Raw genomic sequence first — 25,176 nt, 5'->3', positions numbered from 1 at the left:
GAAATGAAATTCAAATGGTAAACTTGGATCTAGTTCAAATGAGAAAAGGTAGGTATTTGTTCACTGTATGGGAGAAACAGGAGAAGAATCACAAAATAGTCCAGGTTGTTGGAATAGCTACATTTGTTTGATATTAATTTGAGGGAATACATAAATCACTACATTATACATAAATTTACATTTCTTCTACAAAGTATGTACCAGCCTAATAATATTTTAAAATTATTATTTAAAAATAAACTCTATGTAAGCAATAGACGAACATTTCCATTTATTTTGATGATGTATACAAAGGATACCCTTTTGTCTTTACTGTATGCAGGGTCAAATTTACTCCATTCCATTGTGTGCAAGGACTTGGTTGAAAATTGAGCTGCTCCAGGTCTAATGGTTTCAAAATTATTTCACCACAATTCTTCCTTCTTTCCCTAATTCCATTTTCAGAGCTTAAATGCAAAACACACAGTCATTTAAATTAAAAATGAGTCCTCATAACAATCAAGTGCAAAAGCACAAGAAACTTCTATCATGAATCCTCCAGTCCTTTTATATTCAAAGATTTGTAGTGAAAGAAAACAGGCTAGATTAAAAACAACAACAACAACAAAACTACTTCTGCAGTCACCATTTTTACAGATTTGAGAGTATAGATTAATATTAACATATGGAGATACAGTTTCATTTCTTCCCATTCTTTTAATGACAAGAAATAACTTGGGGAAAAAAAAAAAAAAAATCTTTGAAGTGTCCAGCGAATGAACAACTTAATTTTTTACTCTTATGAAATATGTCCCTGTGTCTTCAGATTCTTGCTTTTGGTCAGATGCAAGTTCATCCTGGAGAAGAGAAGGCTCTGGGGTGACCTTATAGCAGTTTTCCAGCACCTAAGGGGAGCCTACAAGAAAGCATGAGAGGAACTATTTGTCAGGGAGTGTAGTGACAGGACAAGGATTAGTGGTTTTAAACTAAAAAAGGGTAGATTTCAATTAGATATTAGGAATAAATTCTTTAACATGAAGATTGTGAGACACTGGAACAGGTTGCCCAGAGATGGTGTGAATGCTTCATCCCTGGTAGTGTTCAAAGCCAGGTTCGATAGGGGCTTTGAGCAACCAGGTCTAGTGGGAGGTGTCCCTGCCCATGGCAGGGGGGTTTGAGTTAGACAGTCTTTAAGGTTCCAACCCAAACCATTCTATGATTCTATGATTATCCATGCCAAGCAAATCTATTTTTTGGAAGCTTTGTAACCAGTAGAGTTCAGCACTTATAAAGAAATGAAAATGAACAGTGAAAGTATATACAAAAGAAATGAGATATGGACAAACACTACCACAAACTGGAAGAAAATTATATGAAAATAACAAATGGAATTGTATTCTGTGATCTTTTTTTTTTATTTATTTATTTTTTATTTCCTGAGAATCCTAGTTTGTAGTTTTGTTTAAACAAAAACCTTGATGTTTGGCCAAGCATTTGGAGCTTCTATATGAAGTGGTTTGTTCCAAAATTCTGTGCTTTTTCACTGCTATCGTATTTTTTCATATGACTTTTTTTTTAAACAAACGTATAAATTATAGAAATAAATGCCTTCTCTGTGGTGCTAATTTGTAACTTCTTTGTCCATTGACTTCTCCACAATATCATTGTTTTCAGCATGAATTCTACTTGTCCTCTCTATTGACAAGTTTATCACCTTTGGTGACTTTAACTTTCTGAATGAGCTTTTGTCTCACCTTTATTATCATATTTTATATTTCATTAAAACATTTGCATGGATGTGACCATCCATTCATCCTTTTTCTACTTCTCTTACATCTGCACTATTTTAAATATTTCTCTCTTTCTGATTACTTATGTACTTACACCGCTTACTTGCCCTTCTCAGAAACACCAGTTCCTGACTGTCCATCACATAGTTTCTTTGACTGTTTCTCTTCCTCTTTGCTCTTGTTTTATTATTATTATTATCTTCTTATTTACCCCCTTCCACTATGTTATAAATCCTCTGCTTAACAGACTTGCTGATGTGGTAGGTTCACACTGCACATAGAGAAAGGATGGTGCATTCTTGTCTTTAATTAGGAATAGTCTGTATAAAGGAATCCTTGACTTAGCAACTTTTAGGGAAGAGTTTTTGGAAGAAAAATTTGGGATGAATGGTTGATTATTTTTTCTTTTTTCAGTAGCCAGTGTAATCTCTTTTCCTGTTCTGAGAATTCCTTATCTTTACACCAAAAGTTAATTGGTTTTATGCTATTGAATGAGATGTAGATGTAAAAATAATGCTGTTCTTTGCCCCCTGGTGATCTATAATACATATCTGAAATGTAAGTGAAGAACTGGTCTTAGAGACTATTATATGTGTTTACATAAAAAGTGGATGGGGTAGAAAGAAAACTTGACATGTAATGAGATATGGACATTATAATCCCACAATGGGTACTTGTGATAGGATTGTATTTGTAAGCCTTATTAAGAAAATTACTCATTGATAGGTTGTTGGTATGCTATGGTTGTCATTTTTTTTTTGTTTGGTTGGTTGGTTTGGTTTGGTTTGGTTGCTTTTTTTAGAAATCTTCCGAATTCTTGGTAATTATATTGTTTGAAATCATATACGTAGACCAATCTATGAATACTTAGTTTTCTAGAAGAACTGTTCAACAAAAGTACAGTACCTCTTTTCTTTGAATGTAAAGTTTATCTATCTTCTCTAGAATTAATGTTTTCTAGTCCACAGGCATTGGAGAGCAGTAAGAAAAGTTGGAAATGCAATTTCAGATTTTTAGGTGATAATCCAGAATTCATATATTGAAATGGTAGAATGTCTGTCTGATAGTGAACTGTTACTGTGGTTCCATTAAATGTACAAAATCTTTAATCTATAAGAATTTAAATCATTACCAATTGTTTCAGCTAAACAAATCAAGTATTAGCATAGGAAAGTGCTAACATAGTAAAATGTTTAAAGATATGAAACAGAACACAACTTTTTATTTCAGATGTAATTAAAACAGGTGACTGAGATTTTGATTAAAAATATGCTTTTTCTGAGCGTTTGAAATATATTTCAGACCATTTCTCTCAAAAGTGCTACCAAAGTTTGTACTTTATAAAATTATTATTATTATTATTTACCAATATGTGATCAGATCCTTTTCTTAAATTCTCAGATCTGAACAATTTATTTTCAAACTAGAGAAATACGTCCCTAGTAGTTTTAGGTATATGTGATAAATACCACATTCATAGTACAATGTCGTCGTGTATAGTAGTATATAAGGATCACTTTTACAAACAAATACTTTACTGTTCATTTCTGCAACATTTTTTTTTTAGAATCAAAATTGGTCCTTCTTTAATTTCAAGTCAGTTAAATGTGAGGTCTTACATTGCAGTGTTACACAAGAATGTGTTTAATTTGATACTTTAGATTACCTGAGTAGAACAGTAGTTTTTAAGGTACTTGTTTGATAGCTGTACAAATAAATTCCTGTTTTCTCTTTTTTCCTTTCAGTGAACAGACTTACTTTGATTCCCATTGTTCATAGTTTTATGAATAAATTTCAGTGACTGTGTAAATATTTTATATTTCCATTTGCATTGTTTTAATTCCTCCTATTTTATACAATGAACTGGTACGTCATTTGTAACCTTAAGGGGAATTGCTTTCTGAATTCCTATTTAACTATATGTACTGACACTTTAGCTTGCTTGACCCAATCTAACTTTTATGATTAGACAAGAGATTCATTTGTCTAAAGGATTTGAATTACGGGATACGATAAAATATGGATTTGCTGAATACAGCATTGACCGTAACTTCAGGCAATATGTCCCAGTGAACTTTACATAACCCCTTGATACCAACAAAGGAATTAGTTGTAAAATTTCCCAATCAGTTTTGTACTTTCATGTCCAGCCAGTGATAACACCAACAAAAGTGAAGTAGTAAGAAATTGCTTTTAAAAAATTAAACCCTGGGATCAGTCTGAGCACTCCTAGGGGAATGTGTTTCAATGCTGTAATGATTAATAGAGGCTCTTAAGTGACAGAAAATTCACCAGGAAGTTTTCACTAAATGAAATATTGACTCAGCCCTTCACCAGGAGAAACCCAGCTGGAAAAACTAATGTTGAGATCCCATAGCTCTAAGACACAATACTTCCAGCATCCATCAACTTTGATATGGCACTTTTTTAATGTATCACTATTCAACATTAGCTTTGGTAATTCCTCTATGTGTGTTTAGGGACTGTCCATCTAAACCCATCATTTCATTTGAAATGCATTTCAGGCAGTGTTGTTTTTACATTAACGGGCAACAAAAAAGGAAAGTTTTCTGTTTGCAAAAAACTAACTTTCTATTCTATTGAACCACATTTTGGAATATTCAAATTCAGTAATAAAAAATTCCACTAATTTTAAACTTAGCATATAATATAGGAGCTAAGTATTAGTCCTTTACCATCACAGAGCAGTCAGGGAGTTCTCAAATTTTGAAAACTTTTTTTTTTTTTTTTTTTTTTAATACCAAGGGGACTTATAGCCTATAATAAGTGTTCTTTCACGTGTGTTACAAACATAATGAACATACTGAGTGTTGATGTATTGATTTAAATACTTTCAGTCTTAAAACTTTAAAGAAACTTGGACTGCTATAAGAAATATATGAAACAAGGTTGCAGTTTTAGATTATGTTTTGCAGTAACCTAAAAGAGAGCTCATTGATAACACTTTTTTTAAAAACAGGAGGTATGTTTTTCATGTATATTTATTCTTACATAAGTGACCTTGAATGTCGTTGTCATAAAAAGGAAAGATTATCTCTATCGTCATCCCTTGCAGAGACTCAAATTCAGTAATTCAAAGGTAATTTTTTTCCCATCTGTCAAGCTGAATATCATATTGCTTTATGCAGTATATACAGATAGTGAAGGTATGAAGATTGGCAATGTTTTGATTTCAATGCAGTTTTTAAATCTAGGCCTTTAAATGTGTCACCAAAACCAGTGCTGTATGATCCTAAGACTTAGTTTTCTGTGTTGTCTACTAATTAAATGCATTGCAGGTTAGATTTTCCTGTTGTTCAAGTAGGTGAACTACTAGACATCTGTGACCTGAGAAAGTTGTTATTGACCTCCCTGTGTCTGGTATTTCAGCTGTGGTCTGTATACCAACAATATATTAAGAAATTATGCTAAGAAAGCGACATTTTCATACCAGTTCTGTGGTTTATTAAGAATAAAGTTTTCATTAATATACTAACATATGAAGTAAGAACAAATATATGCAAATACTGTGAGAAATATCATAATGTTATGTCTTGTTATAGTAAAATTGGAGTTTTAGCACTGGGATTTTTTTCATAAAACTAATTATGACTTTTTCTTTTCTAAGGCCTTCCCTATGCAAGGAACTTCCTAGTTTACAATTTCTTGATGGTGAAAACTTAAACTATCATACTTTAACCACAACTGAAAGAATCAAAAGATCAGAATCAAGAACTTTTCTGGAACTTTGTCAAGTTCAAATTGAAGAAAATGTTATACTGAAAAACAAGGCTGTTGAACTCGGGTAGGCATTTTATATGAATATAAATTGCTTTTGTTTTAATATACCCTTAGTGTAGTTCTTTATGTTTTTCTTATGAAGTTTACTTAGCTTTTGCCTGGAAACATTATTATGTTAAGAAAGAGATTAGAATCATTGACTTCAGTGCAAGGAATACTTCAGACAGATATTATAATATCTGTGGGCCTTGACTTTTGTTGTTTTAAGTTTGGGAAAACAGGTGGTTCAAATCCAAAAATTCTTGACGTAGTAGTAGTTGGATGAATTCATACACACAACGTAGTACAGTGGCATGTTGAGATAATAGCTTAAATGCACAAAGTGGTATAATCATATCATTAATTTCCAATTAATTAAGTTTCAGCTTAATTTACAGTTTCAACTTATTCAAACCTAGTTTGGGTAACAGCGCTCTAATTTTTTTCCTGCCTTTTTTTTCCATATCTATATTATTCTCATTCTAAATGACTAGAAAGCTGCAAAAGCTGTCCTCTTTCCTCTTAAAGACATGGATCATATGGCTCTGTTTATAGGTCTTTGATTTTGTCATAAATGCTACTTCATTATTATGATTAGTTGTCCAGTGACTTAGATATTGCAAGGTGTCCAGAACTTAGATACTGCAAGTGGTAATTTTTCATTTATACCTCCTATTTTTCATCATTTTGCAATATCTATATATCCCAGACCTCTCATATTTTTGCACTTGGGAATATTGCCCATTTCCTTCTTTCTTAGTTCCTTTTCATTTCCTAGCAGGTTTTACAATATCCCTGTAGTCATTTTAATATCCGACTTGTCTGCTGGTGTTTGGAAAGATAGTTTTCTTGATCCTGCCAGGTACCGAACATTATCCCAGAACAGGTGAAGCATGTAATATTTTACAATACTTTAGTCTGAATTTCTGCTTGTGTACTTTGTTGGGTCAGGAAAAATACCCGCATTGTTTCAGAACCTAGCTATTTTTTGTTTACATATTAGCCTCTATGTCCATGGGGTCTTGTTAATACCTAAAGGATTATTACTTTCATTTATTATTTGATATTATTGAGCTACAATAGAATCTTCATTGCTCACAGAACTGAGATTTATTTGAAAAGATGTTTGTTTTAAGTATTATATTGAAATTATATTGAAGAAAAAAAAAAAAACGTGTTACTTCTCCTTTATGGTAGAGAAAATTTTCTTACGTCCAGAATTTAGGACCTGTTTAATTGACAACCTTTGCAGAAAAAAAATGGTAATCTCTAATTATTATATGATCATGATAGAGCTGTAGTAGAATACCTCACTTCTACATACACTTCTATAAGATAATAAAAAGTGGGAGAGAAAAGTGATATCCACAAAATGGAATTGTTTATGTAACCAGGGTCTGTAAGAATGTACAGCTATACAGGTTAAAATCTGTTGGATAGTCAGGCTCAGACCATCCATTAGTGGTAGTTGATGCTACCTTCTGGACACTTAGACTTGTCCCTCTAACATCTTTATCAATGACCTGGAGCCAGAGATGGAGTATGCACTTACCATGCTTGCAGATGACATCAAATCTGGGGGAAATGATTTATATATCTGCGTGCAGGGCTACCATTCAGAAGGACCTAGACAAATTGGAGAGAGCGACCAACAGGAGCCTGTGAATTCAACAAGGACAAGTGCAAAGTGTTTTTTTTTTTTTTTTACTTTGGAAGGAGTGACCCCTTTTTGCAGTACAAGTTGGGATTGGCTGTCTGGGGAGCATCTCTGCTGAAAAGGACCTTTGGGTCTGGATGGATAAGAAAGTGAATGTGAGACAGCAGTCTGCCCTGATACCAAAGAAGTTTAACAGCATCCTGGGCTGTATGTGGAGGAACATGGACAGTAGATCGTAGGAAGTGATTATCCCCCTATATTTAGCCCTTGCATCTAAAATAGCCTCCAGTATTGGGTGTCATCAATGCATAAAACACAAAAATAAACTGGAACAATTTCAGTGCATTGCCCCTGAGACAGTCAGAAGTTTTGAGCAAGTGCCTGAGAAGACAGAGCCAAGCTTTTTGCAGTGGTGCATAGCAGGAGGATGGACCAGAGCTGATAAAAGGGAAGTTCAGACTGGTATGGTGGGTTGATCCTAGCCAGTAACTAAGAACACAGTAACTGCTTGTTCACTCCTTCCCACTCCCAACATAAAGATAGGGGAGAGAATCAAAGGAGAAGTGAGAAAATCCCATGGACTGAGATAAAAACAGTTTAATAAGAGAAATAAAGGGGGCATGGGCACAGAAGAATACAAAAAGAAAACACCCCAGTGATGGAAAAACAATCATTCAGCACCCCCCACCAAAAGACCAATTCCTAGCCATTCTCCAAGGAATGGCTGCCTTGGAAAGACTACACCCCCACTTTTATTGCTGAGCATGACATCATATAGGATGAAATATCATTTTGGTCATTTCAAGTCGGCTGGCCTGGTTACTTCCAGCCTACCCACTCAGGGTGACAGAGTGAGAAACAGAGAAGGTCTTGATTCTGTACAAGCATCTTTCAGCAATGGTTTTGGTAGCACACTGTTTACTGGTGTGCTATCAAAACAGTTGTAGCCACAGTGTCATACAGGCTGCTATGAAGAGAATGAACTCCATCCCAGCCAGACCCCATACAACTGGACATAAGGAAAAACCTTTTCACCATTAGGATAGTGATGCATTGCAACAGTTTGCTCAGAGAGGTTGCACAGTCTCCACTCCTGGAGATTTTCAAGACATGACTGGAAAAAGCCCTGAGCAGAAAAAGTCCTGGTCTGATCTCAGAGCTAACCTTGCTCTGAAGCAGGAGATTGGACCAGAGAGCTACTGATGTTTCTTGCAGTGAGAATTTGTCTATGATACTGTGTTAAGTTTTTGTATAAGGAGCTTTCAGATGTTTGAGAAGAGCAATAGCAGGAAGAAGAAGAGATTATGTAAATGTATTTTCTTTCCTGAGTGTATGTTTCTTTTTGTTGTTGTTGTTGTTGTTTTTTAGGTTTGTTTGTTTTGGTGTTGTTTTTTTTTTTTTTTCAGGTTTCAACAGTTCATCCACAAAAACTTACAAATTTATAACTTTGAGATAGTTGAAGCGTATTGCATCAACTTTAGTCTTAAAATGATTTTTTTTGTGTTAAAGCCCTCTATGTTTCATTTTGACTAAATATACTTTTTCTGGATGATTTAATAACCATTGAAAACTGCAGTTTGTGAAAGCAACTAAACCCGGTTTGTTTGTAAGCCTTAAAAGCACAGCTATTATATGTACATACGGCAATACTTTCTCCAAACAGACTGAATTAATGTGACGTTGCTAAAGAACAGGCCAAAAATATATCAAACTTCTGTCTGTTTCACATCTTGCTAAGTTATGAGCCCCTGTAGGTGCGACCTCAAGTATGTAAGCTGCCAAAAGTAATCACTGCTTGTTTCCCTAATCCATGTTTCATACACCACTGCTGCTCAGTTCAATTGTTTGTGCTGTTTCTGCATGCAAGTTCAGTGTTCTTAGCATGCTTGTCATGTAGTGAGTAATCATATAAAAAACTAATACGATACCTTGGCTACAGTAATTTGTTTTCATTAATCAGGTATTCTGATGTCTGGCTAGTGGAACTTTATAAATACTTGTATGTATAATATAGTGAAAATTACAGGAATTTCATAAGCAGGTCTGCACGAGAGAATATGTAAATAATGGTCTTTTCCATGTGTTTGTAAAGGACTTACAAACATGATTGAATGACAATTTGCATTTTAAACAAAAAGTTAGTTTAACTGACTATTGAAAATCACCGTAGAGTTGCAAAGTGACATTAAGCATAATTTTAACTAGCACACAGTTAAGGGTAGAATAATCACAGAATCACAGAATGGCTGAGGCTGGAAGGAACCTCTGAAGATCATCTAGTCCAACCCCCTGCCGAGTAGGATCACCTAGAACATGTCACACAGGATGGCATCTAGGTGGGTTTTTAAAATCTAGAGATGGAGACTCCACAAACTCTCTGGGCAACCTGTGCCAGTGCTCTGTCACCCTCACAGTAAGGAAGTGCCCTCTCATATTCAGCTGGAACTTCTCGTCCTGTTGCTGAACACAACTGAAAAGACTGTCTCGATCCTCTTGACACCCTCCCCTCAGATATTTATACACATTGATGAAGTCTCTGTTCAGTCTTCTCTTTTCCAGGCTAACCAGGCCCAGTTCTCTCAGTCTTTCCTCTTATGAGAGGTGCTCCAGTCCTATAATCATCTCAGTAGCCCTCCTCTGGACTTGCTCCAGTAGTTCTATGTCCCTCTTGTACTGGGGAATCCAGAAATGAACAAAATACCAGGTGTGGCCTCACCAGGGCTGCAGTGACCAGGAGGTAACTGCCAGTGCTGGGTAGAACTGGCTTTTTTGTCAGCTGGCTTTTTTTGCCTCCAAGAGGTTTGTTCTACTGACCTTTCCATATCATTTTTACTATCTCATTGTGACAAAATGATGTTATTTGAATAACATAGTGGTCACTGCAGGATGAAATTCTATGTAAAATGTGTCAGCTCTGTAGGCAAGCTTTCAAAGCTTAAACTTCCATGTGGATTACAATCTGATTCTAGTGCTTCTATCTTTCCTTGAAGTCTCTGGAAAACCTTAACTCAAGTTGAGAGATTTTTTTTTTTTCATTAGAAAGCTACAGGTAGCTTTCTGTTTGTAGCATTTGTTTGTGAAAGTAGTATCTTGGTCCTTAAGTAAGAGCACGGCTGCTGTACCAGCACATTAAAATCTTGTGATCTTGTGATGAAGATCAAATCTTGTGAAGCTTATGATGAAGACCCATCTCTTCCTCTTCTGTTTTAGTATTCCCTTCTCCCAGCAGTGCAGAAGCTTTGTGGCTGTTCTAAAATTTACATGGGATATAATAAGCTTTCCCTGGTTAAGATTCTATCAAGACTGTGGGTGACTGGCCATTAAACACAAGGGAATGTGCTCATCAAAACTGGAAGCTGTAAAACTTGCTGTAGTTAGTCTGCCGTGTTCAACATTACGTGACTTAGTAAGCATCCTGAGAGTAGGGACACTGGTGCTTCCGTCAGGGCAATCACAGTTCTTGTTTTGTCTAGATGCCAACTTACACTAAAAATGTTGTTTGTACTTCAACTAAAAAGCAATTCCAGAAGAGTTAGTGTGACAAGATCCCTTGATCTATAATGCCAAAAAGGTCTCAAAGGCAAATTTACAGTAACTGAAAAGGAAATATAGTATCAAAAGTCTTAATACTTATATATTTCTTTCTTTGTTTTCTCTCCTCCTTAGTATGTGGTTGGCTTTACTTTTGTTGTTTTTTCTTTATTTTTTCCCCAGTAAAAAAGTAAATCAATCCTGCATATTTTCCATAATAGCTGCTTCCTTTTTGTGTTTTGAGTAAGTGGTCTTCAGGACCAAGTCTCTGGTATCAAGAATGCAGTCAAGACACTGAGAAATCTGCAGTGCTTTGATAGGATGATCCTGCCACAACCCTACTGAACAGTATTTTGTCTTCCTCTCCCCTTTCTTCCCTCTTCTCCCCTCCCTTTTACTTTTTTATATATATAAATATATATAGTTGTTGTTTGTTTAATTTTGCAGAAGAATCCCAAATACAGTTACAGTTAATTAGTAATTACAGTTAATTAGTATTTTTTTTTCCCACAATCAGCTTTTGGAAGGCAAAAGCTGCTTGTGGGAAAAATAGAAAAAAAAAAAAAAAAAAGTAACACATGATCCTTGGTGACCACACAGTTATTTCCCATATGAATTTCATGTTGTCTTCAGCCTCCCCTGCTGTTTCTACTTGCCACGTGTATAGACACTGAAAGCGTGAAAAAGCTATTCATGATGCTGTTAGACCTGACAAGGGAGAAGATGCACAAGTATCCGGTTCTGTTAAGTTCCTTCCCTTCCCTTCCCTTCCCTTCCCTCCCCTCCCCTCCCCTTCCGTTTCTTTTTTTGTTGGTTTAGAATGAATAAGTATACTTAGGATAATCTTTTAGGAGTGTACTTTTCATCATACAAAAGCTTATATTGCCCAGTATGTAAAATAACATGTTTTTTTCCCATGTTATTTTTTTCCTCTTCTAACCAAACTTCTGAAATATTTTACTAGTATTTCTTATTGAATAAATTACTGTACTTACTGTGTAGGAGGAGACAGCTAGAACTTTTTAGATCCTCAAGCAAATATTTGTGGTGGTTTAAATCTTTTGAGGAATTGTTGCTATATTTGTGGAATTAACAGGAAAGAAAATACTGTGTAATAGGCAATCCAGTGTACAGCTAATGCATGAGTTGTATAATTATGCTGTGTGAATCTGGCTTCAAATTTAGCTGTTCTTACTTTACATGACAGTACTGAACTTGCACTAGCAGAGAAAGAATTAGTGTCTTTTTTCCTCCAGTAAGATCTATGTGTTCTTAAAAATCTGTAAAGTTCTTAGTTAAACTTTACTAGAGGATATAGTTATTTAGTTAAATAGACTTTTCACGGTAAAATATTATAAAAGCTTTGCCTTTTAAGAATGATGAACAGGAAATTTTGTTATTCAAACTATTATCTTAGGACCTAATTTTTCCAGACCCCCAAGAGAATTGATCTTATTTCAACTTTTTTATCTTGTGTTGCTGACTTAGAATTGACTTTTTGCTCCTCTGAAAATAGCTCCAGATTACAGATCTCTGCATCTATCTGTAGTATCAAAGGAAAACATTATGTGGGTTCCAAAAGTACCTGCTATCTATTACAATAGATAAACACTGTCTAAATACAGACAGCCTTCTGTATCTGTAACAATTAGTCCATATTTGCTCTTACTTGTCCTAGTCACTTGGATGGTGTAGCACAACTAATCAGAGCCAGACTTCATAGGTTAATGTTGCAGGGCTCTTTCTGACAATCAGACAGGAAAGCAGATGCTTTGTATGGCTCTTTTACTCCATTTCATTACTATACCAGACTTATACAGCTTATAAAATTAGAAGTCAAAAGTGAACAAAGGAACTCCACTAGTATTTAACCAGGAAAAAAAAAATGCAGAGAATTTTAACTCTTCCTGAAGTTCAGTGTGGCATCTTCCTATATATTAATAAAAGTATTGACATTTAAAAGTTTCCATTTTCCTGAATTCACTTTAGGCATTGTGGTTTGTTGGTTTGAATCTAAGTTTGGGTATTGTTGCTATAGTTCTAATGTAAATTTAAAAGTTATTGTTATTTTTGTATTAGTTGCTAAAATTAAAAAAAAAAAAAGGATTATAAAAGATTATTAAGACTATTAAGGTATTAAGGGATTTATAACTAACTTGCATCAAATACTCTAAAAATTTTGGCTTTGTAACCACATAGAAAATGAACAGTGAAATGCATGCCATAATGGCTATTTCAGACTGAAACCATTAAAAAAAACAAAAAGACATAAAACAAGAAAGCTAATATATCTTAGTATATTTGAGATATTACCAAAAGAGTGTAGTTAAAATTTTTAAATGCTGAAACTAATTGTTAGAGTAATTACTGTTAACCATAAGAATAAGAAAACAAGTAGGATACATGAAAATATAGAGTAGTTTACCAATTAATAGAGGGAATATATATTTTTAAAGTGTTCTTACAGTCTGAAATATATGTGATCTCATTTTTATCTTTCTTCAGAATTGCCTCTTCCATTGATGCTGCACAGAGACAATGCTGGTATTTTAATCAGTTGATGAAACTTAGCATTGAACATCGATGTGCGCATGAGTATGGTGAACTAAACGTTACTGACAGAGATAGACCAGAAGCACTGCAAAATCATTTAAAGCAAACATCCACTGGCTGCCTACAGGAAAATAACCTCTTTATCATGGGTGCGACAGAAAATAAACAGGTCTTGTTGGATCCTTCTGAAAGATGGATTACTACTGGCCATATTAAGGCCACATTCATTAACTCCTCCATACCTGTGCACCAAAAGGAAAATAAGGAAGATCATAGAGTGAAGCAGAAGAACATTGAATCTTGTATTAATTACAGTGAGGAGAGCAAAGGCAACAATAACATGTCAGCCCAGCTCAAATTGCAACAGTCAATTATATCAAGTAATGTGGGAAGAGATCTTCAGCATTTTGATAATGATACAGAAAGGTAAGACATGGATGTTGGGCTGTTTTCAGATAGATTAGATGGATAGGCAATAAGTGAGAATTTCCTGTTTAAAACATAGATGTGTGATCAGATAGTGTGAAAGTAATATTTTGAAGCTTACTAGACAGCAAAGTACTTTAAGGTGATGCACACTGGAATAACATATTAACAACAATCCCATATGGTATTGTGTCAGTAGATTAGAATATAGATAAGTATATACTTAAAATAATTTTAAAATACTGTCTAATCAGAGAATTTTGAAACTTTCACTTGGCCTCCTAACTTTTCCTTATTTTTTGCAATACATTTATGACATCAACTCATAAATGCACAAGTAATTTACAACATTAAGGATGAAAAGGCTTGGTGGTTTGTTGGAATTTTGAGGGAGTTTGAACTATAAACTAGTGTAAGTTTTTTTGCTGTACTGCTCATTAGGCACTCAAGATTCATCTGTGTAAAGTTTACAGTTGATATCATTTAGAAAGCAAGATGGAAAAGTTGCTTAAATCTACCATCTGACTCCCTTGACCTTAGGCCAGGCTCCTGCTGTTGTGATGACTGAAGAGCTAACAGTCTGCCCTGCTCTTGGTACTCCTCCAACATGCCTCAACCCACTTCTTACAAGTAGAGGCAGGGGTGAAGGGCCAGTTCAACTTGTTCTGTGCCCCTAAATACTCTCTTGCATAAAACAGACTGGTTTATTACCTCTTCAGAATGTATCTGCTGCTGGTATATGGTTCTGGATGTACAGCCAGGAAAAATAGAAGCTAGAGATTTTGCCCTGGAGATACAAACTTTTAGTTACAGCTTCATAAGTATTCAGTTTCAAAAGTACATGTCTTGAATACAGTGTGAGAATCAAGCATGGGAAGGTGTGCTTCTTCATTCTGGTTAGACTTATGGTAAATGGGCAGTAGTGGTGAGTTGTTTGATTTTTAAGACACTAAAAGTTTGTCATAAAAATTATTATTCAGGAAGACCATAGAATTCATCATTGCCTCTCAGGAATTTGAAAATCAGACTACAGTAGTCGATTATGGCAGTTGAGTGCCTCAAAAAAAATATTTTTGAAAAGTTTGTTTAGAGTTCTTAGTTAGTATTTCAAATTCATCCTGTAGCCAGTTGTTGAACAGTTCTCTTCAATACAGAATACAAACTTAATTGAAGTTTTTTTAAACTCAGCTCATTTTTATGGATGCAAAGCTTGTAAGCAAACCATGTTTTGAGGTAGGTAAACTTAATAAACACATTTTAAGGAAAAAAATGCTTTAAAAAATGAATATTTTATCTCCTTTACTCTGGCTTGACCTCTGAAGTGTGCTGTGACTTGTGCTGGAGCATCTTTTTCGCTGAAAAGTACTATATTAATAAATGCACTATACACTGTAAAGTGTAAAATGTGTAAAGTCTGGAGGAAATTTAGACACGTTTTCTTAAACCCACTAAGAAGCTGAAATGAGGATTTTGTGGAGAGAAGTATTCCAAGATAATAATGTAATACAAAGCTCCCATTAAACTTTTTCTCCATCAGATAAATTTAATTAATTAAATTTAATTAATTAAATTTAATTAACATTTAATTAATGTTTAGGGAGTTCAATCACTTAGCAAGCCTAAGTAACCTGTAATCAGTGCTTTTTAAACAGTAACTTAGAAAACATTCCTATCTTAGAAAAATGCTAAGTTTGCTCTGTTGGAATTATTCACCTTAGCTCACTTTAGTATTTTTCTATATAGACTGTGGAGACAAGTGGATCTTTCCAATAGGTTATTCAGTCATTATTAAGCTACTTCTGCTCCTGATATTTCCTTTGAAGAGACACTTCTTCTTTAATTAATGTATAGGGAACAATGCCCAGTAGAGGGTAGTCCTCTTAGTTAAATTGGTCTTCCAAATGTTGTAAATATCCTCCTGTGTTTCTGTACATGTGTATCACATCCGTGTTGTAATTTCTTTACAGTTTAATGGTTGAGCATTCTATTTTTCTCAGTGCATAACACTATTCTTTCAGGTTTTTTTTGGTTATAGTTAGGCAGCTATGACAATCCAGTTTTTCTGGTGAGGTTGTGTTATCCATAACGGTACTTATTCCTTACTAGGCTGCATATGGCAGCATCAGCGATCCAGTCCCTTTGGAAGAAGTACCATGCCAGGAGGAAAACTAACTGCACCAAAACAAGGAATAATCATTTTACAGAGGTTTCAAGATGGAAGAATGAAGCTGCCACTCTAATCCAGGTTAGTTTGCGACATTCTCTTTACTTATTTTCAGATTAAATACAAAAAAAACTAATTTTGTGTACTTGTCATCTTCTGTCTATTTTTACTTATGATCTTATCAATAGTTCTGTAATTAAAGTTTTTTTGTGTGTGTTTTATTTAAAAATTTTAAGATTGAAGTTTCTCAAAGCTTTCTTTACAAAAAAAAAAAAAAAAGCTTCTGTAGAAGCATTAAAAAAATGCCCTTTATACACCAAGTATTATCTATATATTAAAGTGTAGAGATCCACAAAATTATATACTGAATAAAATGTTTTTACTTTCTTTTGTTTGTTTCAAACCTTTTCCAAATTTAATTTCCAAAGTTAATATGGAAATAAATACCCTTTTAATATTTATGGATTTGTATGTCTCTCTTATACCCATCTCCATTATTCAATCTTTCCTTAATAAAACCTCAGTCCATTTAGTCTCTTTTCACATTACTCTGTGCTTCCTATCTTTTTATTCCTATATCTTTACCTTATTCTATTATATCCTATTTTAAAGAAGTGACTAGAACTGAATTCCAGAGGTAGGTATATCATGAATTTATCCATAAGGGAGTTTTCATGTCGTTTCTTAAAAGTTACTATAATTTGTCATTTTTGATCTCAACTGAGCACTGATCTCGTGCATTCATAGATCTGTGTTAACAGATGCCTTACAGTTTATCCTTCTGTATGTACCATTACGACTTGTTTTCTCCTTTGCATTTGTAAAAACTAATTGCATTTATTGAATGAAATGTATTTCTTACTTGATTGCTTTGTAATATCAGGCTATTCTTTCTGGATGGTTAAGAAAATCTGTAGGAAAATAACACCAATGAAATGATAAGAAAGCAGATCTAATACATTTAATAATTTGTATATAGATCGGGAATTGTATGTGTAAAGACAGCAGTGTTTTTAATAATTTATGCAATTATAAAATCATTTATTAAAAATTAATAAGCTAAATTTTAAGTCTGAATATGAGATTTACCCTTCCTGTTTTAGTGCCTTCATTACAAAGCCTTTAAATGTTGCCAGCACTACTCCGACAACACTACTCTTCAGGACAGTGTTTTACACAGTATTTAAATGCTTAGGGCATCTTGGATTATAATTACATCAAATGATTTGGGTGTAATCTAATTTAGTATTCCTATTTCCATTTATTTAATTTTCATCTCTGAAATGTTTTCTTTTGGTTTGATTGTCATGTGTTTGGAACACCTTCTTTTTCTAGCATTTAATTCCTAATGTGCTTCTTTTTCTTAGATACAGTTATTCCTACTGGTAATATTTTTTTTAATAAAGATCTTAGACAGTTAAGAGAGAGTGACTGACCTAGGTCAATTGCATGAGATATCTCCCAGAATAGCTACTTGTAAACTATAAGGCATTTAGTATAAGTGTATTTTTATTCTCAGTAATTTGAAAGTTAACACTCAGCTTTTTCATACGTAGTCATTCCTTTCAGTTTATAATAGTCCCTGAAGGAATTGTCAAATAATTAATTAGTTGACCCAGGTTTGTAGTTGAGGGAGTTGCAGGATTCCTTTCTGCTTACTTGTGGAGAGCCTCCTGAGTACTCTAAGCTTTAGACATGTGCTGGCATTTAATTTGTCTTGTAGTTTTAAATGTCACATAAAGTTCAAAAAACAGATCATTGAGCTATTAAACCAGGGCCCAAGATGTTTTATCTTCCTAATGGGATAACATAGAGAATCTGGAATTGGGTTTGATCTATGACTTTGTATAACATGCTTTAAATTTTTTGTTTAGGCATCTTGGAAGGGCTTTCTTTTGCGAAGGAAACTGGCCAGTGCTCTTGCAGCTGTTAAAAGAGATGAAGTGGAGGATGAATATGAAGAAATAAATGTGGATGATTTCATGTTTTATGAAGTAAGCATTGTCATTTGCATAAAAATTTACATGTCATGTAAAAAATATTATTCTAAAACAATCGTGTGAGTTTTGAAAATAAAATAAATTGAAAAGACTACCAGGACAAGAATTAACATATTGGATGTCCAGAAATAAAGAAGCATTTGGTACCTATAACTCATTTAAATGTAATTGTCATGAATTAATTGCTTCCTGCTCTTTGAGATGCTCTCATAGTTACTGTGCTATTAATGTCAAAACAACTATAGAAATCCATATATTTTCACAGTTAAAGGACAAACAAATGAGAATAAGGAAAATACCTTTTGTTCTAAAATGTTTAGCTTTTTAGTATTTTAGTAACTGATTATAATGCCAACAATGTATTAATATGTTTTTTGTTCATGAGAGAATGAAAACAATATAGCTGAAAATACAGAAAATACAGCTGAGATTCAGTGTTGTAGGATACCAGTAAAAAGAACCCCCTCCCCCAAAACAGAGGTGAAGCGGTGAGCTTATTAGCTCTTCATTTATCTCCGAAATAAAGTGCTGAAAACAGCTTAAGTCTGAATACAGTGGTAAAAAAAAAAAGGAAAAAAATATAGTTAAATCAAGAAAAAAATTTAAAAAAAAATCCAGAAATGATTACTATTATTTTTTTTGCAAATTATATAGAGTTAATAAAGTCCTTTAAATTTCAAAGCATTTAAATTGGGCCAGAAGTTTCAGTTCTAAGAAATAAAAACAAGCTTCAAATTAATTTTGTAATTATTTAGGAATAATAAGGTAGAAAATAAAATTGTTCACAAGATAAATATTATCATTCAGTAAGCAAGGAAAATAATCTTTAAGCTAATTTTGTCCCTTGTAGACTTAATAGACATTTTCTCCATTTGTTCTAGACTCAGTATGCATAGTAAGGCAGCTGTTAATGACTTATTCACCTATTTATCTGTCTGGAGCACTGCTTTCTCTAATTGTTCACATTTGTTCTCTTTATTTGTGCTTTCTGGTAATGCAAAGCAAACTGATATCATTTGAGACTTAAGTGGATATGACTGAGGGCTTTTCTTAATGAATCTTTGTCTATGTGTGCTTATAGTTGCTCATTCAGCTGCTGCATCTTTCCAAGGGTCCACTGTAATTTTGCAATGGAGATTGATGTGATAGCTCTGCTACTGGCAGGATTAGATCCTATTTATTATCACATGCTTGTGTGGCTCATAGAGAGTTATGAAAATCAAGTATGTTTTTAGTTGAAGCAGCACGATTTAAAGTTCATCAGTCTTTGGTCATCTGAATATCAACCTTCTTATGTCCCATTTCCCTGTCCCCATTAGAAAATAGTTGGACTTTGTACCAACTGATTTCTGGTGACTTGATAGCTTACAATATTATTTTGTCTTCCCTCTTTCAGCATCTATTTTAAGATAGATTTTCAGAATTACTATCCTATTGTAAGATAATGCAAAATGCTGGAGAGTTGCAGGAATCATTTGTAGACAGGAAATGTGTGTGTGTAAATGTAGAGATCTGGCATAAATTTTAGTTTAGTTTTTTTTTTTTTTTTAATTTTAAAATATACATATACAAAAAAGAAGAGTCTCATTAGCTGATGTTCTCTGATCCTTGGCTTCTTTCTAGAATAATAAAAAGCAGAAAGTGGAAGGTTTTATTTTTTCACACAGTAAAGAAATATCTGTTCTTATGTACAAATGAAGGAAAATACCCTGTTTTGAATTATTCAGCCTGTAGTCCAGAGTCTCATATGCCATGTGTCAGTTGAGCCATGGTTGTTACACTCTGTCCTGCCAATAATCTTGTGATTTTATTTTTTACTTGTTTTGTTTCATTTTTTTCTGAAAAAAAAAAAAAAAATGAAAACTACATGAGTAGTTTTGTTCATCCATTGGCATGGCATTGACACCTGGACAGGTGCTTCTGAGGCCAGGGAGAAAAGGGAGGAGTCAGGGAGGCAGGAAAAAAAAAAAAAAAAAAAAAAAAAAGGCCAAGTAATTTGAGAGAGCCTTGCACTGTATCACCCTCTGGCGTGATTTTTTCCAAATTGTAGTTTAGTGTATTAAGAAGGAAGAAAAACATGTTTTTAGGAAACAGTGCTTGAATAAAATTATTTTGTTCAGATCATGATAGGAGAACCATGAACTGACATTTTAATTTGCACACCAGGCCCAAAGGCTGAACTGGAAATTCTTGTCAAACAAATTACTCAAAACCTTAACTTCTTGTGGTGAAAAATATAAGAATATATTTTTTCTACATAGCTGTGTATGTGATAAATTTTAAATGTATAGGCCCAGAAAAGTTATCCTTTGTTCAGTGATTGTTTTGATTTTCAAGATTGGCTGTAACTGGAATTCAGAAATTTCTTATGCCCTGTGATGTTTGTCATATTTTTTCCTTTGTTTGTTTCAAGCATGTATCCTGTGTTCACTGAAGAGATTGTAAGAAATGTATGGCTTAACTATAATAGACCTACTGAAAACGTATTATGAAATAGGGATGGGTGATCCTTTCTGGCCTGTGTTATAACAAAAACAAGTGTTGGGCCTCAAACAAGTGTGTAGGGAGGAGTACATACTGCTGGACAAAGAGATCCCATATAATAGGGTGTGAAAGAGGAGAAAAATGCATGTAAACCATTTTGTGCTGGGAGAAATTGGGAGAAAAATATTTTCTTATCACACGTTAATGCAAACATAGTAAATCTTGTCCAAATGTTTTTTGAATAGTTTTTTGAATAGTTTTGAATAATTTTGTCATGTTGTCATTATTTTTATACCAGCATTATGAAATATTTCTGTTGTAATTATTTCATTTTGTATTATATAACAATTCACAAAGCCACTGGTGTGCAAGCTTCTGTTTAAACTGTTTAAAATATTACTATGCTGATGAAGACTGGTCTCTCATTAGGTACCAGTCCTAATTAAATAACTGTTTTATGTCTTTATGACAAGTTCTGTATACAAAGTGCTTTGTGGAAGTTGAGGTTACAAAACAGCATGGGGAAAACTGTAGTCTTTTCCAAAGACCTGTTTTCTACAGTTAAGTACATTGAGCAGTGATATATTACTACAAGTCTCTGGCACCATATCATGTGAAAAATGAATTGTGTGCGACTGAGCTGGAGGAAAGACCTTTATCTAGCTCACAATAGCATGAATAGTAATCATTTCACCTTTACAATTACTGATATCTTCTTGCAGCCATATCAGTTCCCATACATTGCCAAAGGTATTCAGAACCTATTGAAAGCAGTAGTGTTTTATGTCTGTTGTATTGTGCAATGTCAAACAGGCTATTCCAGATGATATGAAAGATCTGGCCAGCAGATGTCTCTGAAAGTATGAGCCTGGTATTCAGTGATATTTTCCTGTCTTTCATGTGGACTTTGCAGAATTCCAGCCTGTATGCTCCAGAAGGCCGATCTTAAGACAACTTTTCATCAACACTCCGTCCATGTAGCAAATGTTGAGCTCTACAAGGCAGAGCTCCTTACCTCTGGTGGATGAAATCTGACAACACATTTGTTTGACACAACTCTTACGTTTTGGACTATGTAACCATGAGCATTGTTACTTTTTTGATGAGAATATGATTAGAGTAAAATCCAAAATGTCAGTGTCAGTAGGTTGAACTAATTGAGTATGATCACTTTTAAGACAATTATTTGCTGAGAACAGTGTTTGTTGAGTAAGTTTGTTGAGTAAGTTTGTTGAGAACAGAATTTGTTGAAAAGTACTGTTTTCCTACACTGAGTCAGCATATGGACATATATCTTATTCTCATCAAGATGTAAATACTGACAGTTACATGACAGAAATTGGGTAACATTTTTAAAACCATTTTTTTTATTATTTTTGTTGTTGTTAGGGATATCTAGTAATACTTTTTCAAAAAGCAAATAACTTTATATGTTGCAACCAAACTAAAGAGAAATCCATCACACCTTCCTTCATCAAAAGGAATAGATCCATTGCTCTGAGACAACGGGTTGTTCTTCTTCTGCGCTTGCTTAAATAGAATATTTAAATCCCATTCTATTGAACAGCTTTTGAAATTCATGACTGGGAGTTTTCTTCACATTTTTTATATAACCACACTCAGCCACACAGCCTTTTTTTGCTTGCCTTCCAGAGCAGCTGGGTATCAATTATCTGTGTTCCTAGAGTATATAGTTGCCTTTATAATGTATTTGTGTAAGGTGATGAATCCTTACTATATTGCACTTTATTGTTCAGACAGTCTGACTGCTTAAAGATCTTCTCAAGAGCCCAGTCAACTGGGTTTGAGGTGAGCTGAAGTGGATTTATATAATTTCTCGAAACACGCAATATGTTTTTTTTCATTTCAGATAACGAATGCTTCATGATGTGGTTTGTCTCAGACCATGAGCTTGTGACTGTGTGCTTGTGTCAGTGATTTCTGCCTTATGCCAGGAAATAGTTATCCTATAGATTGTAAGGTCCCCATAATATTTCTTGTAGCTTGACACTTTTAGGAATGCTCTTGTAATTGCTTATAAATGTCAGACCAGAATCAAGCCTTCCTATGTTTTATGCTACAAAGAATATGATCTCCTTTTTATATGAAATTTGTTATGAAGTTATTGTGTAGCAGAAAAGCAAAAAAGTGTCTGATGACTTGCTCAGATTCATCCTTTTCATTGAAGAGTAGAGGAAAAAAGACTGTCTTGAGTAACATATTGGGAGATCAGTCTTTTCAACGAATGTATACAAAGGATCTCTTGATATGATTCTGTTTCTTCAGCTGCTACATTAATGAATGGCATATTAGTCTGTGACATCATCAGATACATAAGGCTTCTTTCCTACCTGTTTCAGCAATTATGCTTATATAAAATGTTGAAATATTTTCCAGCTATCTAGTAGACAGATATCCTTAGCACTGGAAGTAGCTTGTTGCAGTCTGGTTCTGATGAATACAAACACAGATATAAGGAGTTGTAGCCATGTCTAACACCCCCCCTTCACAGCTGGTGCTAAATATGCTCTCTTTGCTTTCTGGCCTTCTACTATGAGATATCAGTTCTATAATACCACTGAAATGCTTTTAATTTTTAAATAGAATCTATCTTCATGGCTTGTCTCTATCTAATTAATGGTCAAATAGCCAGATTCAAAAAAATACTTTCCAGAGGAAAGCCCGCTCAATGATGTATAACACTAAAGATATAATTTGGAATCTGTGTTTAGCTAAATTATATATATTTTTTGAAATTATTTTTAGTTTCCCTTTCTTTGACAAAACTGCAAATTGAAATATAGCTTTCTTTTGCATTGTGGTTTTAGAATTTCTTTATAAAACTTGATAGAACAATTTGGGTTATCTTCCTTTGAAAATGTGTGTTCTTTCAACAAACATTATTTAAGGGGTAGAAATTAGGGTTTCTGTGGCTTTGTGGATTTTGTTTGTTTGTGTAAATTCATTGTCTTTTTGATTATTTTTTATATTTTAATTTTCTTCAGAGGTAGGAGGATTTAGAAAAAGGCTTCTATGGACTTTCTAGCTAAAGTCCATAGATAAGGTGGACGTTTGTGTAATGTGGCAGAATTAGGCAGGGGAAGACCTGGAACTTATTGTCATTTTAATAGGGGAAGAGTGTGTTTGGGGTCTGAGAGCCATTTTAGGAGTGGCCTGAAGGTGCCAGGAGCCTGATATTTATTGAGGTGGGTTGGGATATACATCTGAAAAGATTTTTGAAGCATTCATTTCTGGTCCTTACTTGAACTATGTAACCTCAGAAGCTGAGGTTACTGTGGTTATTGTTTACCCATCTGTACTTCATATCTGTATATTCAAAAAAAAAAAAAAAAAAAAAAAAAAAACGTAGGGACATCTTAAGCTTCCTTTGAAAACTGTCAGGCTTAAGGCAGAAATGCTTTTCTGGAAAAAATGTGTGTCATGAATGAGTTTGATAAACAACGAGATTCAGGGTTCTTGAGAGTTAAGTATGTATGTAGATATACAACTTTTTCATGTGAAAGAAAACTTTCTGGGACCATGAAGTTTTCATTATTCATTTATTTTTGTACAGTTCCAAATCAATTATTTGTATGGCTTTACTCATATGTATTTAGAGAAATCACATCTGTGCATATATGCACAAATTTTATGTGTATTATTTATACATATATATATACATATGTATATAAGAATTTGAGAGAACAGTTAGTTTTCTGACCTTCCTAAACATTTTGGAAAAAAAATACACTTGGAGAAGACATTCTTCAATAAAAATCTGTTGTTTTTCTTTAAAGAATACTGTGACTTTTCCAGTAATTTCTAACACATCCTTTTTATAAATGGACAACTACACAACTCTTCTTTTCCTCTAACATTCCTGCAAGAATGTACTCTAATAATTAACCTGCTTTCTTAAGTCTTTAAAATCTCTTGGGGTTAATTCATTGTTGTGATGTTTCTTTGGAATCCATAGGATTAGCACTACTATTTTTTTGGCTTGCAGCACTGTTTGGTTTTAGCAATCATGAGAATGAAGCAATGCCCAACTTTCCTTCTCTCTTGTCCTACATAGAGTTGAAAAAGAAGCATTGCCAGAGGTTAAAATAACCTTTATTAGGGTGCTACCCTATTTATGCTTCACCCTATTTATGGTGAAGAAGATAACTTCACCATATAATATATTTTTAAGAAAAAGCATGAAAGACAAACCCATAGAAAAAGGCTATTTTTCCTACTACTTGCAGTTCAGAGATATTTTCTCTATAAAATCTATCTGTATTTAGCTGGACTGATCTGTCCGGCTAAGAAGCCTGTATACATTTCTTATGTAAAGTTGGTCAAATCAACACATTTACAAGTAGTTTTAAAGTGGCAGAATTCAGGCTGAATTTGAGTCATTTTGGAAATGGAAAAATAATTCAACAAATAGACTATTCAGTTAAGGATGTTCTTATTTGATACTATCTTATCTTTGGTAATTTTTTAGAAAGTCACACTGTGAACTGACAACTTTCTAATGTTAAACTAAGCTTTACATATGAATTCAAGTTGCTCAGAATAACTAGCCCATAGTGTAATCTGATTCCCAAGACCAGATGAAAGAAAAAGCTAAATAAACAAAAATATTCAGATCTTCAATTTCAAAGGTAGTTTTTAATCACAGTCTATCAAACATACATAAATAAGCAGAAAAAACTGACGTGGTCCTTCTATGTCAGCTATAAAAGCTAAAAATTTATAATTCCCTTACAGGTTTTTATAAAATCATTTATGCTTTTAGAGGAGAAGATTTTAGCATGGAATACTTAG

The 25,176-nt window shown here is 33.8% G+C and overlaps 1 protein-coding gene across 19 annotated transcripts in view; it reads left to right on the top strand.

Moving 5' to 3' along the window:
• Positions 1–25,176, top strand: part of LRRIQ1 (leucine rich repeats and IQ motif containing 1) — a 111,796-nt gene that overhangs the window by 24,324 nt on the left and 62,296 nt on the right. For all 19 annotated transcript variants that reach the window (XR_004754247.1, XR_004754248.1, XR_004754249.1 and 16 more), the window contains 4 exons: positions 5,398–5,574; positions 13,243–13,716; positions 15,823–15,961; positions 17,755–17,874. Coding sequence is in view for 16 of the 19 variants with exons in the window: in XM_035338121.1 (XP_035194012.1) it covers positions 5,398–5,574; positions 13,243–13,716; positions 15,823–15,961; positions 17,755–17,874 (910 nt within the window). In the remaining 3 variants the exon portion in view is untranslated. The remainder of the gene's footprint in view (positions 1–5,397; positions 5,575–13,242; positions 13,717–15,822; positions 15,962–17,754; positions 17,875–25,176) is intronic.

Source organism: Oxyura jamaicensis, chromosome 1, assembly GCF_011077185.1.
Source record: "Oxyura jamaicensis isolate SHBP4307 breed ruddy duck chromosome 1, BPBGC_Ojam_1.0, whole genome shotgun sequence".
Taxonomy (NCBI): Eukaryota; Metazoa; Chordata; class Aves; order Anseriformes; family Anatidae; genus Oxyura; species Oxyura jamaicensis.
The sequence above is the reverse complement of the archived record's forward strand: the minus strand, read 5'-3'. Positions and strand labels throughout refer to the sequence as shown.